This window comes from Falco peregrinus, chromosome 1, assembly GCF_023634155.1.
Source record: "Falco peregrinus isolate bFalPer1 chromosome 1, bFalPer1.pri, whole genome shotgun sequence".
Classification (NCBI taxonomy): domain Eukaryota; kingdom Metazoa; phylum Chordata; class Aves; order Falconiformes; family Falconidae; genus Falco; species Falco peregrinus.
The window spans coordinates 103,436,577-103,456,048 of NC_073721.1; the positions used below are offsets into that span (position 1 = coordinate 103,436,577).

Sequence of the window (19,472 nt, forward strand, 5' to 3'; positions counted from 1 at the left end):
CTGTGCTGAGTAGAATTCACGAAGCACCCAGGAAAGGAGTAGGGAAGGAGGAGGCGTAAGATGGAGCAGAGTGTCTGCGCGGATCTCCAGAGCTGCTCCTGGAAGCAATTGCCACCAGAAAGGCCCACCCTCATCAGGGTCGGAGGAGAGGGCGGCTAAGGAGCCACGGCCCTGACCGGGTGGACGAGGGGTGATAATGCCGAGGTAAGAGATGGAAACGCTCGCCAAAAGGGCCCAGCTCCTGGTGGAAGCTCATCAGGTGGTCGGTGGTTGGGTGCTTGATCTGTCCAGGGGCAGACGTCGCAGGGCACCGCAGGGCCTGCCACGCCCCACAGCCGCAGCAGCGCAGCCATGACTGCCCGGCACCCGCCGCCAGGGCCTCCCGCGGCCCAGCCTCTCTGCGGCCCGGGGCAGGCGTTCCCTGCGGGGAAACCGAGCGAACGGCAGAGACCCCCGGGCAAGCGGCGCGCCGGAGGGGGGTACAGCCCGCGCGGTGCCCTGGGGGAGGCGCCGGGGGGCTCAGCGCCACGAGGGGTGCCCGCGCCCCCCGCCGCCGGGTGCTGGGGTCCCCCGGGCCGCTGCTGCTGCCGCCGCCCCGGGGAGGGCGCGTCCCCTCAGCCGCCGGGCGAAGGCCGTCCCCCGCCGGGGAGACCCCCCCGGGCCCGGCCCCGGCCCGGCCCCGGCGGAGTGAGGCGGAGGGCGGGCACGGCGGGCCGGCGCTGCGGCGCGCTGAGTCGGGGGAGCTGCGGCGGGGCGGCCCCGCGCCATGGAGCGGTACGAGAAGCTGGGCAAGGTCGGGGAGGGCTCCTACGGCGTCGTCTTCAAGTGCCGCAACAAGGACACCGGCCAGATCGTGGCGATTAAGAAGTTCCTGGAGTCCGAGGAGGACCCGGTGATCAGGAAGATCGCCCTGCGGGAGATCCGCATGCTGAAGGTGGGCGGCGAGCGGGCACCCGGCCCTGCTGGCCCTCCGCGCCCCCCTCGCTCCGGCTCTGGGCCGGGTGGGCTCCGCCAACGGCAGCGCCCCCGCCGCGGGGCCTGCGGGCTGCCCCTCGCCACGGCAGCGCGGCCAGCAGCCCCGGGGGGCCCGAGGGAGCGGCCGGGCGGGGGCGTGAGGAATGGGGGGGCGTGAGGAGAGGGCAGCTGTGCGAGGTGGGGGGGCTGAGGAAGTGGGGTGGTGTGGGGAGATGGCAGCCGTGAGGAGATGAGGAGGCATGAGGAGATGGAGCAGTTGTGAGGAGATGGAGCAGTTGTGAGGAGATGGAGCGGCGTGAGGAGATGGAGTGGCGTGAGGAGATGGAGTGGCGTGAGGAGATGGAGTGGCGTGAGGAGATGGAGTGGCGTGAGGAGATGGGGCAGCATGAGGAGATGGGGCAGGAGGGAGCGGTGCATAAAGTGCCCAAGTCAGTCGGTTTCCCTGGGAGAAGGCCGCTGCCAGTGAAAGTCCAACCCGTTTGGCCAAGGACGTGCCCTGGGACAGAGGCCATCCTCAGTGGCCCAGGCTGCTGTGCTTCAGAGAGGGCTGGTGCGGGTGGGAGCCGAGATGCTGCGCAGCGAGCTGCTGGTGCCTGCTGGCTCCTGGGGCAGTGGAGGAGCATCAACATGGTCATCGCTGTGCCCTGTACAGGGAGAGTGACCCAGGGTTGACCCAGGGTCTGTCCCCCATGGAGTCAGCAATGTCCCGGCTGGTACAGGCACAGCTACACCCCGTGTAACAGACTGGCAGGCAGCAGCCCCCTGTGCCCAGGATTCCCCCCAGGGACGAGGGCTGTTGGAGCTGCTGTAAAGCACGTGAGCAGAAAGTGATCCTAAGTAGCACAAGGTGGGGGACAGCCATGGGGCACAGCTCTCCTAGCACGCTGCTTTATACATCTGCTCCAGCTCCTCCTTAAAATGCCCTTTCTGAGCTCCTGGTTGTGAGGGGTCCGCAGTGTCAGAGCCTGATGTGCCAGTGGGATCCAGCCCCTGCCTTGAATGCAGGGGGCTGTGTAGGTTCAGAGGTGTTCACACGTGGAAGTGACTGCAGAACCGGCACCTTGTGAGCCATGGCGGCACCTTGTATTTGCTGATCCTTTCTTGACTTCTGTGGGAGAGTTCATCCTCATGTAGAAATGGGTCACACGTTCAGACTCAGTGTTTCTTTGCCTGATGAAATAAAAGCCCAGGAACAATTTGCAGTGAGTTACACCCCGGGTCCATCAAGCATGCAGAAATGAGGAGAAACCTAGGAGAAAGAGGGAGAGGACGGGGTAAGGTTTCCTTTCCCACACCCAGCTTCTGGGCAAAGTTTTTAGAGCCAGAGATTGTACCTGTTGCTTCATGCTTAACAGACATTCATAGACTGTTGGGAGCTTGTCCTGTGTGTTTTTAAACCAGTGTATTCATTTGGTCTCCATAGCTTCCTGAGGCAGTGAGTACCATGACTTTAGGAATGTGTTGTGTGAAAAAATATTTCCTTTGTTATAAGCTTGCTGCTGGGTGATGGCGTACGGTACCCTCGGTTACGTGTTCTGAGAAGTGGAGACAGTTGCTCCCTTTTCACTTTCTCCGGGGTACTCGTGATTTTATACACCTCCATCTCTCCCATCTTCAGCTTTCTTTTTTCTGTGCAGAGGAGCCATAGCTTTAAAACACCAAGTGGATTAAACAACTATATTAACAGCATGTTAATTATATATTATAAATGTATATATATAATTATACATAATAATATACATTTTTAAGTATCGACTTCCAATAGGCCTCCTTTGTACAAGAGCTATGGTGTTCAGATTAGATACAATGCATTCTTGTAGGCAGTCAACAACTGAGGATTTTGGAGTTAACAAAACCCTACAGAAATCTGCAGAGAAAGATGTTCCATTTTGTTTAAAACTTCTTTCCCAAAATTCCTAATCCCTCGGTCTCTGGTTCCCAGACCTCCCTGCCTGTTGATATTTACATTGCAGCAGTTGATACTCATTGTACTCGATGTTCCCTTCCATCAAGTTAGCTTAATTTGCTTGCTGAGAATCAAGTAACTTTCAGATTTACAATCAAGTGCAAGGTTTCAGCAGGCTACAGTATTTCTGATATTTTTTTCCCCAAAATCTCTTTGTGCTATCGTCTTGTCTTTTATTGAGCATTTATATATTCTCTACCTGCTGCAAAAAGAAGCAAAGTAAGCCTGGATGCCATCCTAGAACCATCGTTTAGGAAAAAAGCGTATTTATTTTTGAGTTAGGTTTTGGGGAGAAGCAGCCTCAGTTTTTCTCCTATCCGAAGCAAAAGATGACATGTAGCTGTATCATTGTAGCAAACAATGCTGGAGATGCATTAAGATTTGAATATTAAAGAAAAGGAAATTAATCATTGCAGAAGTCACTTGTAGTGCAGATGGTAAACACATCGTCCTTAAGGGTCCAAAGCCAACACCACTGTAGCTGGATCTGTGCTGAGATGCTGTTGATTTTGACAAGTGCAGACCTGCTTGACTATCTTTTCAACTTTTTCTCTGTAAATAGTAACAGTTTGTTTGTTTGTTTGTTGAGGTATTTCCTGGCTTAGGCAACAGCTAAGTGTTTGTCAAAGATGTAGTGAGATTGTGTTTCATCAGTAAAAAATGTAGGGCCTGATAAATTATCATTCTACACAGTAAATACCTTGTAGACAAAGGGCTTTTTATAGTGAGGAGCAACAGGAGGTGGGGTGGGAGAGCAGGGTGGTATGCAGAGGCTTGAAACACCCTGCATGATCCTGATTCCATAGGAAAAGCTGGAAATACATGAAAAGAGGGTGAATTTGTGTGTAAACCCATCAGTGCCTGCTGTTTCCAGATGGGTGCTGTCTCCCCAACCTTTGCATAGAGGCTGACGCAGTTTTTAGCTCTGATGTTGCAAAGACAAGAGAAAAATACAACACAAAGCTGTGTTCATATACAAACCAGAAAATAATACCTATCATCTTAGCACGGAAGCAGTTATAACTTTGGGGAAAAGCCCATGCAGGACATCTGGCCTGTATGCAGAGGGTGACACATGACCTTGTCACCCACACAGGGGGCAGGCAGGGGAAGCCCATCCCTGTACTGCCAGCAACCAGCCACCAGCAGCTTGATAGCCTTACAAACTGCTCTCTGGAACACTGCACTGCCAGACAGGGACATTGTTAGGGTCACTGGCAGATTTACGGTGGCTTTGTGTGCATGTCTGCCTGCACAAGAGACGTTGGCCCAGTGAACCCAAAAGCCTGGAGAGCCCCAGCCATGGGGGCTGGCTGTGAGCAAGGCACGGGGAGGTGCTGTGGCAAGACTTCTCTGAGGGGACCCTCTCCAGGCCTTGCACAGGCAGGTTAACATGCTCTTGTGTGTGCAAGAGCTTGTTTGCACAGCTGCATCCCCTCGCAGCGTCCCTGGCTCAGCTAGACCTCGTGCTTCCAAGCCCAGCTTGCTCTCTCCAGAAACCCCAACTTCACACACATGTGAGGATGGCCAGGACAGACTGTCTCCTGGGCACGGCTGCTCAGTGGAAGTCCCTCCTGAAGGCTGACTCATACAACCAAACTGTAACTACCAGAAGTTTTCCAGAGATCTCAATCTATTATTGTTGATTTAACTTCCTTCTCGCTTTACAATGAGTTGGCAGTTATTTCGTCCTGACCTGTCTCTGAAAGTGGGATCTAAGCACTACAGAGATTGTCTTACTGTCCTCCTTCCTGCTGGCAGGCTTGGCCGTGCCCAGCAGTTTGCCCATGCTGGCAGGCAGATCTGCTGAGAGCAGCAGAGGAGTCAGCTGCCTGTTACCCAGCGTTGTTGCTGGAGGCCCAGCGTGCTCTCAGATTATCTCTGTTATCGCTGATCTCTGAGAACATAGTATGCCGACACACTAAGTGCGTGGAAAGGGAAGGATCCACTTTATGCAGTCTATCAGGAGCTGCTTGACTGGTGAGGGAAGGCAGCTGTCTGATTTTCATGGTAGACTCTGAACCGACAGACAAGGCTTTGTCTACCATGCACATGGGAAGCAGGTACTTTGCTCAATGTGAACATGCTTAACAGGAGAGGCGGCGTGGTCTGCACACAGTTCTGGGAGAATTGTCATTGCTGGGAGTTCCAGCAGTCTTGCAGGGCATCCTCTGTATCTGATCATCTTTTGTGAAGTGGATAAGGAAATTATGAGAGTGGAGATACTGCTAGATAAATACCAAGCCTGAGAGGTGTTACAAGCCTCCTCTCGTGGTTTAATGGTTTCAGTAGCAGCTGAGGATGTGCAGAGAAAGCCTGTCTGTTATGTGAGGTCAGGAGACACGGCCAGGGTAGAGAAGATTACACTGATGCGAATGTTACATACACATATGATAGCCCCTGCTGGCACTGTCGGGTACCTTGTGCTAGACAGGGCAGTCACTTGGCATACAGATACCATGCAGGACTACAGAAGTGGTCAGAAGATCTTGGTTGTAACCTAGTTTTGATCCAGATGGGTGTCAAGGTCTTTGATGCTGGCAGACGGTTTAGACAGTGTGGGCAGGACTGAAGGAGCAAGACACGTATGTGGTAAGAGACATTGTTCGGAAAGACCAGCTCCTTGCTGCTAGTTTGCAGGACGGGAATAGCCGCCTTCTGCTCACTAACAGGGACCCTGTGCGTTGGCATATGGGCTCAGTATCGTTTGGGTTCAGTGTAACGTCCCCCAGAGGCAGTGAGCTCCCTGGAAGGTCTCTCTTTGCAAGGAGCTTTTACAGTGACATGCCTGAATAAAATTACATTTTCCGAAGGATCCCATAGAGTGCCCACTGGAGCACTGAAATGACCCCTGGCCATGTCCCTCCTACTCGTGACAGGCTGGCAGTGAGGTGTGGGGGTACCTGCTCTTTTACTGAAGCTCACTGGTTAACCCCAGGATTCAAGTCATGGATTTCAGTGATCCTTCACCTTGGGGTTAACTGGGTGCTTCCTCAAACAGCTGCATTCCTCAGTTGAGGCTCCCTTACAGTTTTCTGTAGTCTTGACCCTCACCTTCCTTCTCCTCTGCAGGCTTTTCCCCATGACGCAGAAGCACTTAGAAAATAGAGTTAGCCTAACTCCTAGGCAATGACCTTTACAGCCTCCTTGCTTTAAAATGTGTTTGTTCTAAAGCCTTGGTCAGGCAAAGCCTTCATGGATACAGATCCCTGCAAGTGGAGGGGATGGTGCCATGTGTCATCTGAAAAGAACTAACATTCCCGAGCTGGGTCTGGCTTTTCTTTGTTTCCTTTTCCACTGTGTTGTGCCCTTTTGTTCAAGCCCTCTCCCAGTCCTCCCCCAAAATATGGGGAGAAGAACAGGGAATGAACAGCTCTGGTAATGTCCACCCTCACCTCTTGCAAGGCACGTTTGAATAACCGTGCTGTGCTCAGGCTTTATGTGTGGTAAGAAGCTGTCTGAGCTCTGCAGGAGAGGAACCCCTGGTACGAGCCCGTGAAGTGGATTGAGAGGAAGAGGAAGAAGCAGCAGCAGTAAAGATTATTGCCAGATGGGTGAATTCAGATGAGCTGGTGATGCTGAGACTACATGCTTTACCTATGCTTATCGGGGGAGCTCTTGGTTTCTCCTAAATGTTCACATAAGAGCCTGCTACAGGCTCTTACCGTGTGTGATTTCCCAAGCTGTTTTCCAGGGAGAGCTGCTTTTTATTGCGGTGCAGTCAGAGGCTGGATACGTACAATGAAAGGCGCTGCCGGAATAGCTGTGGGCACCATGATGAATTCTTTATCTATGAGCATCTTTTCTAAGAGGCACTCACTGAAGCCAAGCTGACTTGTTCCCCATGGTCAGTTCCTAAAATAACTACGCCACAGGCTGAGCTGTAGCTGAGCTGCTTCTTCACGTCATGCGGTGCTTGTATTAAAGGTTTTGGCTTAAGGAACTGAGACCCTTGTGGGCAACAGCACTGTCCCCCCTACCTTCACCCCACTCCCCTGTGCAGTAACTAACAGTTCATCCACTGTGTGTTACAGCAACTGAAACACCCCAACCTGGTGAACCTGCTGGAAGTGTTCAGGAGGAAACGGAAACTGCATCTGGTCTTCGAATACTGCGACCACACAGTTCTTCATGAGCTGGACAAGCACCCCCAGGGGTGAGTGGCCTGTCTCTTGCTGGGAGCTTTGAGCAAAGGAGTCAGGGAGTGTCCATGTCGTTGCTGCTCTGCAGTGTTTTCAGAGGAATTTCATTAATTACAGGATAGGTTTCTCAGCCCAGTGCCCAGGACTTGCTGTTACTGTGGTTTTAGCAGCGACCTCCAAAAGAATTGCGTATGAGCCCATGCGTGCTCCAGCACAGTGCTACTCACCAAGGAGACTGGAAGGCTGAGCCTGAGCGTTTGGGTGATCTTTGGCTGGTTTGACAGCAGCAAATCCAAGCGGCTTGGGATCATCTTGTGTCTCCCTGCAAAGGGGTTAGAACTGCTGGGTGAGCTGGACAGGTGGGCTAGGGGCATGCAGCGCTCCTTCCTGCTGCTCCCCCGGTGTGTGCAGACCCCCCATGGCTGTGCAGACCCAGGCTGGGGCACTGGGGCATGTCATTGAGCACCCAAATGTCTGCAGTGATGTCAGTGATGATCTGTATGACTGACCAGTGGCTTCTAGCCACACTGCAGTGCTAAGGAGCATGTGCTGGTTAGCAGGAGTTACTGGGAGTTGTGCCTGCACAGCCTCAGTGAACTCCCAGGTCAGATGCCCTGTTCTTTAAACAGGCGCTTGCACAAAGTTGAGCTACACCGGCAGAAGGAACATTCTCCAGGACAGGGTTTGTTCTTTTGACACATTATAAATGACACTCCCACTAAATACATTGTCCTTAATTTTTCACAGTGACTTGGTGCTGTGGAAATGCTAAGCAGAAGTTCATAAATCATTTTACAGGCCTGGAGCTAAATGAATTGCCTGCAGGAGACTAATTGGGGGTTGAGTAAACAAGAACCTGTTATTTTCTTTCTCCCTGACCTGGAGCTCTAGGAAAATGGAGCATGCTGATAGCAAATGGTTTTGTGAGCTGGTAAGCAGCTTTCATCCCAGTTTGAACCTGTTCACCTGGAATCTGAAGAGAGGATGGATAACCCTCATTGAAGAAAATACTTCACATTTGCTTTCTATTCATCAGAACAGTCCCAGTGTGAACAAACATGTCATGCCTGGTTGCATACTTTGCTTTTGATCTTCGCTACCACAGGTAGTCTTTTGTGGTCAGGATTAAGGTGGGTGGGCACACACCTCTTTGCAGACCAACTTCATCCCCTTGTCAGGCTGTCAGTGCAGCACTGTCATCATTCTAGGATGTTTCCGCAAGGCAGCTAGCACTGCAACAGCAGTGTCAGCACAAGACCTTCAGTGCTGACAACAGAAGGTGCCTTCAAGAAAAGCCAGGCTTCCTGCATATTGTTTTAGTTTAGTCTTTGTGGGGTTTTTTCTTTATGATGAATCAGAAGGTTTTCAGCATTAAACACAGGAAATAAAATTGTATTTGAGCTTGAAAGTGCCAAGATTGTCGCCTCTGCCTTTCCTGGGGTTGTTGAAGACAGTCACATACAGCCAAGGAAGTTTAAGAACTCTTGCACAGTGACTGAAGGAGAGGAGAGGAGGGTGGATCTTTAACAGAGCTTTTCTTTCTCTGGAGTGTTTGCCAGACGTTGGAGGGGAGAGGAGATGCAAACCAAAGTAGAGCTTTATATTCTTGTAGGAATGTCCTTCCCCGTCCCATTTTGGTCAGCTCTCCACTCTGGACAATCAATGACATGACAAGCATTGCAAGTCACGCATCTATACCATGGACGCTCCACCTCATCTCTGAGCAGCTGCAGAGGCAGATATGCTTGCTGGCATTTCAGGAGGATTGCCAGGAATTGTGGACACTAAGCACAGCCACAAGACAGGGTTTGACACAGACTTGCACGCACTGATGTGTGGTCACCAGTTGGCAGGCCTCGTGCTGGCTGTGACTGAGTGGTACCAGACACTGGCATGCTCTTAGCTGCCGTAAATCCTTGTATCTTATTGCACTGACTGGATTTGGAAATGGTGTTGATGTTCCTGTCGATGGTCCTGTGATGTTTGAAGGGTAACCTCACAGGAGAGCACTGCTTTGTGCAGAGAGAGCTCAGCCTCAGCTCTGAAGCATGGGAAGAGGCACCAACAGGCTCCACCATCAGCACTCCAGCATGACTGGTTCCCTGCAGTGGAAGGTCAACGAATTGAGGGTTATTACATATTTCTTGTAACTTATTTATAGCCAGAAAATGCACCTAGTGTTTTTCCTCTGAGTTTTCTGGCTTGGTCCCTGATGGTTTTGCTTAGACATCCCTGTACGATGTTAGCACTCAAAGGCCTCCTCTTCCTTTTTCCTGTAATAGTGAAGTTATTTTTAATTACCAAAATAAAAATGTGCTTTTTTCAAACAGGGTGCCGGAGCATCTAGTGAAGAGCATAACCTGGCAGACCCTCCAAGCTGTGAACTTCTGCCATAAACACAATGTAAGTGCCCTAAACAGCACTAACAATTGCTGTAACGTGGTCTTGGAGGAGGTGGAGATTCTGTTGCTCTTTACAGAGCTTTCATGGCACAAAGTCAGATGAAATTTCAGTTTTTCAACAGGAAACAGCTAAAATATTAGTGTGTACCCACAACAGCTGCATTTGCAGGTCCCTTGGGTTTGCTGTCAAGGAATGATTTGCATTAATGACCTGAGACAAGCTTCCAGGCTGAACAGGAATACATCCTTGTGCATTCCCTGTGCCATGCGTTACAACTGATATTTGGAAAATGCTTAAGGTCTCATCATCTGAGACCTGAGCAAACTGCTCCTGGTTTCACAGGAAGTCCTTTTGTTGATAGTCGTAGGCTTTGAATCAGGACACCAGTTAAAAGGTTTCAAAAATTATACAGTAAACCGGTTTTACAACCCCTCCTCTGCTTACTGGGGGGAGATGTGTGGTGCATGCGTGACAAGTATTTTGTAGAAAGCGGTGGGGATGCTTTAAGAAGCAGAGAAGGAAAGGAGCATTTTGGAGAAGTTCTTCAGGCAAACTTTGCTGTGATTGTCTTTGGTTTTGTTCATCTGCCAATGTTTGAGATTTAAGAGTCGGGCAGGAGATCGCTCTGCAATGGGTGTTTTGTCTTTTTTGGGAGAATTACGTCCAGTTGAGCTGCAGGAACTTGGCCATAGGTCTGTCCTGCTTCCAAGAATTGTTGTTTTGCTTTTTTTTTTCTGTTCCCCCATTCAGTCCGAAAGATTTAATGAAGTTTTAAAACAGAGGGAACAATGAGATGCTGCAGTCTGACCTGCTGTAGATCACAGGTAATGAGGTTTTATGCAGCTGCCCTTTAGAACTCCGTGACACTGTTTAACAAGCAACATTTCAGTCCTCAAGAGAAGGCACAATAATTTACCACCAGCTTAACTAGGAAAAGTCCAGGTGTTTGCGATGAGGTGATGGTAGGGGGGACACAATGTGAGCTAGATGCTGGTGATTTCAGTAGAGCACACCTTTTATACACATGTAGAAGAAATTAAAGTCTTTGCTAGTTTGATCAGCAGAAAATCTTTGCCAAGCCCAAATTCAATTCCTGAGAACCTTCAGCAAGCAAGGTCACCTCGCAAGAACCACAGAATTACCGTTGTTGGAAGGGACCTTTGGAGATCATCTAGTCCAGCCCTCCCCCTCGAACTGGGTCAGCTAGAGCAGGCCACTCAGAAACTTTTCCAGTAAAGGTTTGAGTATCTCTGAGGATGGAGTCTTCACAGGCTCTGGACAACCTGTTTGGGTGTTTGGCCACCCTCACAGTAAAAAAAAAAAAAAAAACCAAAAAAAAAATAGCTTATGTTTAAATGGAGTTTCCTGTGTGTTCAGTTTCTGCCCATTGCCTCTCATCCTTTCACTGGGCAGCAGTGAGGAGAGCCTGGCTTGGTCTTCTTCACTTCTTCCCATCAGGTATTTATGCACATTGATAAGATCCTGCCTGAGCCTTCTCTTCTCCAGGTTGAATGATGGTCCCAGCTGCCTCATCCTCTCCTTGGATGTCAGATACCCCAACCCCTTATTGTAGCGGCCCTTCACCGGAGTCACTCCAGTATGCCTATGTCTTTCCTCTACTGAGGATCCCAAAGGTGGACACGCAACTCCTGCTGTGTCTCATCTGTGCTGAGTAGAGGGAATACCAGGCATGCTCTGGCATCTACAAGGATAGATAAAGTCCCACATCTAAACCGTAGCATTCATCTAATCTGTGAGCTCTGCCAGCAAAATAATTTGCTTGTCTACTAGCTTATCAGTAAACAGTTCATGGACTTTGTCCAGGAACTGATCCCAGAGGACCCACGCACTTCTCATTAGGATCTCCCCACATATTTGCAAAACTGAGTCCTTTTTCAGGAGTGTGTTGGACATCGCTGTATCAAGTGAGTTGCATTTGCAGAGTGCCAGGTTAACAAAGGTCTTTGCTATGCAAACCTCGCTCCTCCTCCTAGCAGGTTCCCAGCTGGTTCTGGGGAGCTGACTCAGAGTTGTCCAAGTCATACAGAGCTATGCAGCTGAAGCTGGGAGCCTGTACAGCGACTCGTCCCAAAGGTGGGGTGCGGGCAGGGTGATTGTCCTGCCCAGCAGGATGTGGCTTTAGCTGCTGTTAAGAAATCCTTTCATCTTCTCTTTCAGCAGAAATTATTGCCTGGCACAATGTGCAAGGGGTATGTGGCTGAATTAAGAGGTTCTTTATCTGAAGGCTAGGTTAAATACTTGCTTCTAACCTTGTTTTTTTCTGTTTCCAGTGCATCCACCGAGATGTAAAGCCAGAAAACATCCTGATAACAAAGCACTCGGTCATCAAACTTTGTGACTTCGGGTTTGCTCGTATACTGAGTGAGTGCCGACTCTCTGCTTAGACCAGGGGTCCTCAAACTTTTTAAACAGGGGGCTGGTGCGCGGATGAAGTGGCAGGCAGTCATCTGCGGCTGCTTGGTTTCCCCCCGCAACCCCCGGCGGGGGCGGGGTGGGGGGGTGTCTGTAAATACCAGGGCCGGATTGAGGACCCTGGGGGCCGTGTCCAGCCCGCGGGCTGTAGTTTGAGGACCCCTGGCTTAGACTGTTAACACTTGAAAGCTCTAATGAAGTGTAGGATCAGGCTTTCAAACACCCAAAAAACCCCCACACACATGTCCTTCATGCACGTGTAGTCATCCTAAATAAAGGCTGGAGAAGCTCTGCTAAAGGCTGGGCAGAGGTCCCCAAACCAGCCTCAAGGGAGCTAGCCCAGACACCAGGATGCCAAGTGCCCCGTAACAAACTCCATCTGAGCTCCCTTCTGGTGCTGCTGGCACTGGTAGATGGAAGCCAGCCTTGGGCATCTCGGAGCTTCCCGGACATTGCTTATGCAATGCTGGAGACACAGCTGGAGTTCCCTGGCAGGAGGAGCCCCTCTGGCAGAAGGTGCTGTCTCTGCAAACGATGGCTTCACATTTTCCATTGTAAATAAACCCCCTAATTTGTTGGTTTTTTTTTTTTTAGCTCTTGTTCAGACAAATCATGTGGGCTTTGAGAACTGACCACTGGCTGGTGCAGAGCCCTGCTGTGCCGCTCTGCATATTTTCATTTGGAGAAAAATATGGTCTTGATTTTTGTCAAATCTTGTTTCCAAAGTTGGGTTCTGCTAGTGGCCAGTGACTCATCCTGTTCCTGTAGCTTTTGCCTGCCCAGGAGGTGCCCCAGCATGTGTAAAAACTGACGGCAGCCTGTCTGCATCGTTCTGATCCCACATTCCTGTTTGTTTCTCTCCTTTCTGACCCCAACCTAGCTGGTCCAAGTGATTATTACACAGACTACGTGGCTACCAGGTGGTACCGCTCTCCAGAGTTACTTGTGGGAGACACACAGTACGGCCCTCCCGTGGACGTGTGGGCGATAGGCTGTGTCTTTGCAGAGCTGCTCTCTGGGGCTCCGCTGTGGCCTGGCAAGTCTGATGTCGACCAGCTGTACCTCATCCGGAGAACCCTTGGTAAGTGTCCCCTCTGCACTGGTCAGAACCCCGGCCTTCCTGGAGCCTCTGGCAGGACTAGAGCTTGCCTAGGAGGACTTCCCCCTGTGGTGGGAGTCAGGGTTAGCCAGGAGGTGAATTTACCCAGTGGATCTCTTCCTTTAGTAGGTGCTGGCTTATTTGAGGTGTTGCTGTCCTTAAAAGGGAGCTGGGTTTTCCTGGCATGACTTAAACATGCACATCTATTATTCTTTAAAGAACCATTTCACATTATTCCATGTACGTTCAGGGAAGAGTTGGGTCACCATCCCTGGAGCTATTTAAAAGACTTGTAGATGTGGAGCTTAGGGACACAGTTTAACGGTGGCCTTGGCCTTGGATTAACAGTTGGACTCAGTGATCTTAAAGGTCTTTTCCAACCTGAACGATTCTCTGATTCTGTCTTGTTAGGAGGTTGTGTAGTTGGAGTAACAGATGTTGCTGCAGGTCCTGGCACGATCTGGGGAAACACAGTTGGCATCCACGTAGGTGGTGACTGTTCTTTAGAAAAAGATCTGTGGGGCAGAATTGGTTTCAGCTTGTATGAGCCAGCAGTGCCAGGCTGCAGCTAAAAGGCTTGCAACAGACCAGCCTGCGTAAGCAGGATCTGTGCTGCAAACTGCTTGAAACCATCCTTCCACTCCCTTTAGCAGCAGTGGCCTCTGGGAAGCTGTGTCTAGTGCTGGGCAGTTTAAGAAAGATGAACGATGTGTTAGGTGACCACCAGATGCCCCTCCTGGTCCTCTGGGGTGGCTCAGTGACTGCTGGCGTGTGCTGAGCACCAGGCCGGCACCACAGGAGGCAGAGAAACACCTGCCTCTGCTGCTGGCCTTTCCACATCTGCAGCTGTCTCTACACAGATGGAAAAACAGGGTGTCTGTATCAAAACGGATTGGGAATGTTTTGCATAAAGGTCTGAAAGATCCAGGTATTTTTCAGGGTTTGGTACCAAGCAAAGTGGTCCCTGCCTCTAGATAACAAATAGTTGGATTTAGTTTATCACAGCTTTGGAGGTCTTGTAAACATTGCCGGTGTCTGTTGATGGCTGTGTGCTCGGGAAAGAGTATGTGAACTGATGTTTGTCTGTTCCACTTGTCTTTATTCACCAAGGAATTTTAGGAGCCACTCTGGAATTGGAACAGAGGTTAAATAAAAGAGCCATTACCCACATAACACTTAAATTAGTCCAGTCTCATTGCTTCTATTTGATCTTGGTGTGTAACGTCTGATTTCTGGGGTCGAAAGGAACAACCCCTCACTTTTAATTGAAATTTGCTGTAATGAACTGAGAAGTGTAATTTTTACTGAGCAGTTTATAAAACTATAAAGGTAACTAATGGCTTTGAACAGATGAGCTCCTTAGCTAGAAAAATAGTTCAATGTTGATTACTTCATCCTCCAGAATACATTTATGCCGGTGTTAGGTAAGTTATAGTTTATTTTTAATGATAGGTTGCAGCCAGAAAAAATTCCCTTTTGATCCAGGTGATGGACTGAGACAGCCTTTACCAAGAAAAGCTCTTTGGTCAAAGCTGTGTAGTTATGGTAGATTGGCTATTGTACCGTCTCTTCTGTGATGGATTTGATTTTTAACATTTTGCTTGCTCCAAACTTCTCTAAGCTTCAAAAAAGGGGCCATGAAGCTGCACTGGGGAAAAAGTACAGCATGTTCCTGTTGGTGGTGCATTTCAGCTCTGTTCTGTACAGTATCTTCAGGAGCGTACAAAAAATCTCACTCAGTATGAGTTAAATTTGAATGAGGCTGGAACACTTGTGGTTAGCCTGTCCCCCTCCAGCAGTCAGAGAAGACACGACTGTTTATGCAGCCAGGCTGCCTCTTGGGAACCCTTTTCCTTTGAAACTGCTGAAACACAGGGTTAGTGGAGAGCAGGCCAGCAGAGTCCTGCTCGCCCTCCCTCTGAGAGAGCATGCCAACAAAGCGTGCCCACGCTGCCGTGCAGCCACCTCCAAAACAAACAGCAGCTCCTGCCAGTTACTCATCAGAGGCCAGGGCTGGTCCATGTCTGATGTGAGCAGGGGAGCGTGTTTGCTGCTCTGATCTTGCTTAACGCTTTGGGAAGGATCCCTGGCTGAGGCTCAGTGCTGTGGCATGGCTGGAGTTCCAGGTCCTGGTAGGTGTTTGCACAGCACCCTCTAGCTATGATGCTGAGGCACGTTCCCCGGCTCACCGACACACGGATCCTGAGTTGGGCCAGCGCTCAGCAGAGTTACGAGTGCTGGCACACAGCGGACACATTTGTGCAACTTCGTGCCTTGCCCACCTCAGTCCCTGGTGTTCTGCCAAGGGGTCTTTTTGCTAATGCAAATCCAAATTTGCAGTTGCCCAAATAGTGCAGCGACAGGATCTAGGCATTTGGCACAGGGGGATGCATAGAAATATGTATTTTACAAGGCCCCCAGCTATAGCAGCCATGGTTCTTAAAAGCCAGTTTGCTGCACAGCACAGAAACTCAGAGTCTAGAAGATGCACAGTAGCTGGGTACTCCTGCTCCAAAAACTGCACCCACCAGCTGGATTTCTTTGAGCTATTTACAGCACGAGGCCCTGGGCAGTTGTGACTGCAGGCAGTTGGAGCTGTGTGGCCCGGCCTCTCACTCAGCAGTCACACAGCTGTGGGATCACTGATGTCCCAGGCGGATGTTAGTTTCCACAAAAGAATGTTGCGTCGGCTGGCTTGCTGGCACTCCATCTCTTTAGATGTTCTCTCAGATGGTGTCGGCCTTGTCAGAGGATATAAGCTTGTTCAATGCAGGCACTGTAAAAACAGCACATTAATCTGACTTTATTTTTTTTTATTCTTGATCAAAGGGGATCTTATTCCCAGGCACCAGCAAGTGTTCAGCACCAACCAGTTCTTCAGTGGGGTAAGAATTCCAGACCCAGAGAGCATGGTAAGAACTCCCTCCACCCGCACTTCCCTTGAGCCTAACACTAACCAGCAATCTCGCTGCAGTGATAGGGAGACTGGTGTTCGCACAGAGAAATGTTCCTGCTGGTTTTCACCCGGTGCTGTCTGCTTTGGAAGTAGAGCTGGAAAAGCCTCACTTGCTCAGCTTGACCAGTCCTTTGCGGGGCAGCATTTTTTCCCTGACCAAAAGCTTTTCCCTCTACTTTGCCAGTGTACACTAGAATATTATCTGGAGGTGGCTGAGCCCCTCTCATGGTGTTTTAGCTGATACCCTCTGTAAAAGAGTCAAACACGTGCTTCATCTCCTGTGCTTCTGGTGGCACAATGGCCAGTCTGCCCATCCTCAGTAACGCCAGGCAGCTCTTCCCTAAGAAATGACGTGCCAGATGATGCATTTTGTGATGTGAGGTACAGGTCATGTTGCTATGGAAAGCTGGTTCTCTGTACCCCAATGAATGAAAGCTTACTAATATGAGTACTCGCTGTTTTTTTTTCCCTCCAGGAACCATTAGAAATGAAATTCCCTAGTATTTCATACTCTGCTTTAGCTCTCATGAAGGTAAGAAAACTGCAGCTAGTGGAGGAGCTCTGCAGTGAGACTTAGCAAACACAGTCAGTTTTGCTTATCAGCTGGTAAACGGTTTGAGAGTTAGCTACTGAATTATCAGAGATTCATTGAAAAATACAGCTGGAGAGGATTTGGAGAGGACTTTCAATACACTCCTCTCTAACCCATTCATTTTTACCATGGAGGTGGAAAACTTATTATTCCCTTACTAAGATGCAGTGCATGGAAACTGTGAGGATGGAGACATTAACGCTGTGGAGAGCACTAGCGACACTGAACACTGGAACAGCATGGCTAGTGCCATGTTTAAGACAGTTGTTCTAGTTCGAATACAAGCTGTGGTCTTAACTGGTATTTGAGGCTTGATGGTTTGCTCCACCATACAGTTGTAACTGAACCTCTAGCTGCCATTTCTATTACTGCCTTGTGGCAACTGTTCAGCCTTGGCTGCTTTGCAAGCTTCATGCTGACTCTGAAAAGCCACTCTTGAAATCTACTTTAAAAAAATTACCACCCGTATCTGTGCGAATATGCATTGGCTATGGCAAGTAGCTGGAGTTGTGCAGACCTGTTTGTGAGTGTTTTGTGTGATCCTTTACTTCATCTTTTCTAAGGGTTGCCTGTGTATGGACCCTGCGGAGCGGCAGACATGTGAGCAGCTGCTGCAGCATCCCTATTTTGACAGCATTAGGGAGGTGGTGGATCTGGGGAAAGAACATGAAAAAACAGCTCGGAAACCCGCCAGGCTGACTCGGAAGCACATGCCAGGGGTAAGGTTTTCATAGCGGTAGTTACCGTACTGTGCCGAGGGAAGGGACTGGTTCTCTGTGTGTAGCTCCCAGGAGGTGGGCTTATGCTGGCAGCTAACGGTGAGAGGCAGCTCCAGTGCAGGACCGATACTCATTTTACCCTGAGGAGAAAACGAACCTCCTGGCTAAAGAGCAACTCGGTAGAAACAGTTCTGCACTGCAGCTCCATCGAGTCACTGTGGATTAGCAGCACGGTGATGTGAAAGATCAGGTTTATCCAGGATTGTCTGTTCCTGACACAGGATAGCTGAACAAACTGGATGGGCTTGCGTGGCTGGTTTAATTTGGAGTTCTTTGGGATCTTTCTGGTGCTTTTGAAACCCAAATTATGGAGATGGCAAAAATGCCCAGTTCCATTTGTAACTGCTGATGGGATGTGATCCCTTACTTGGTTCCAGACGTTACACAATGCCCTGGGTGTTTCTGCAGCTGGAGTTGCCAAGCAAATGTCTCTCCCTGTCGCTTCAGTCTTTCCAGACGCCAGCCCAAGTCTCCAAATCCAGCCTCATTATGAGAGTCAGTCAGCAGTTCTTTCTTCCTGTGAGCCACATTCCCCATGACAGCTGTAACACTGAACTGGTAACGTGCAGGGAAGTTGGAGGTGTAGGATGGAGAACTGCTACAGCGTATAAATTCCTGGATCAGACTGACTCGCCTTTTCCATTTCTGTGACATAGGCTATAACAGCAGGTGTTTTTTTTTTCTTGCCCTGGATGACTGGAAGAAATACCTGCAATGAGCTGTTCTGGTTGCAGTCCAGTTGCAGAACCCCAGATCCCCGACTCTTAGTTAGAAAAAGTACAGGATTACAGTATGAATAGTTTTATAGTTTATATCCCATTTGAAAAATCAAATGTATGTTTTAGTCTCATTTCATACAAATACAAACTATGTAACTTTCCCTTTAGTTACAGTACCTGCCTCAGTTAACCAGTAGCAATGTTCTACCAGCTTTGGACAGCAAGAAGCACTGCTGCAAAACAAGGAAATCAAACTACCATTTCCCTAACATCTAACCAGATGGCAGATTAAAAACTATTTATTGTTCAAAGTTCAAGTTGTTCAGAATTTATAAAAGGAGGATATGTGGTGGAAAACAAAATTAAAACATGTTCGTCAGAAAATGGTCTATAAAGTAACATACCCTTGGTCACTAACAGAAGTGATGCACAGAGAGAATGCCAAGCTCTTGTTAGTCAGTGTTCTGCGTACAAAGGAAAATACATTTGTTTTGCTTTAATTCATGATTATATACTGGTTCATGATTGTATACTGGGTTTGCCACTGTATACTGGTTCAGGATTACTGCAACCCAGTGTTTACCGTGTGAATTTAAAATCTCTCGCCTAGCTATCACCCATGTTTCAGACTTGGCAGAAGAATTGCAGCCTTGCCAAATAAATCAGAGTCCCGCTGTGTCAAAACAGTAATACTGCTTCAGACTGGGACTAAGTCACTGATCCCACAAGGAATGGTAAATGTGTTGCCTATGTGAGCAGAAGACAGATGTGCTTGTGGCGCCAAGCCCGAGAGACTACCCAACTGCTTTAAAGATACGTCTGTCTTGCATGCTGCATTTATAGATCACAAAGTATCGGCAATGACTGACTTAATGGACGGCTCGACAGGCACGGTTACCAGGAGGAGAACATATAAACAATAAAACCTGTTCTTTCTTTAGCCTTTTCAGAGCTTCTCCTGTGTGTTTCTTCCTTGCATTAGGAGGTTGTTTTTATTTGCTGTTCCTGTCAGTGGCGAAGTCACTTGCCTGTAGCTTTACAGAAATTGGTTTTGTCAAAAATAATTCATGAGTATAATTTATAACATTGGCCAGACACGGGCAGGAATTCTACCTAAGCATTTGTATTAGAATGATTCTTGGGTTGTGTGTAATCTCAGGATGTAATATTGTATTGATTTTGAATAAAACAAATGTAGCTGTTCTTATCATTTTACTGATGTGTTTGACTGTATAAAGTTTTACTACTGAGCAAGGAACATCCTCTTTCTACCTGAATCGTAAAGCAAAAATGTTTTCCCAGTACTGTTTTGTGTTCAACAACAGTAAAAGCAATTCCAATGAGACAGATGCAATATCCTTACATAGTGTGCCTGCCTACCCTTTATTTGATACTATAATTTAATATA

The 19,472-nt window shown here is 48.9% G+C and overlaps 1 protein-coding gene across 1 annotated transcript; it reads left to right on the plus strand.

Annotated features, from left to right (window-relative positions):
• Window positions 1-383: 383 nt before the first annotated feature.
• CDKL1 (cyclin dependent kinase like 1) lies at window positions 384-19,279 on the plus strand. Its single transcript, XM_005231579.3, has 9 exons — window positions 384-934; window positions 6,976-7,097; window positions 9,414-9,486; window positions 11,778-11,868; window positions 12,800-13,000; window positions 15,848-15,930; window positions 16,450-16,506; window positions 17,130-17,285; window positions 18,233-19,279. The coding sequence occupies exons 1-9, from the start codon at window positions 767-769 to the stop codon at window positions 18,338-18,340; spliced, it is 1,059 nt and encodes a 352-aa protein (XP_005231636.1). The 5' UTR covers window positions 384-766; the 3' UTR covers window positions 18,341-19,279.
• The last annotated feature ends 193 nt before the right edge of the window (window positions 19,280-19,472 follow it).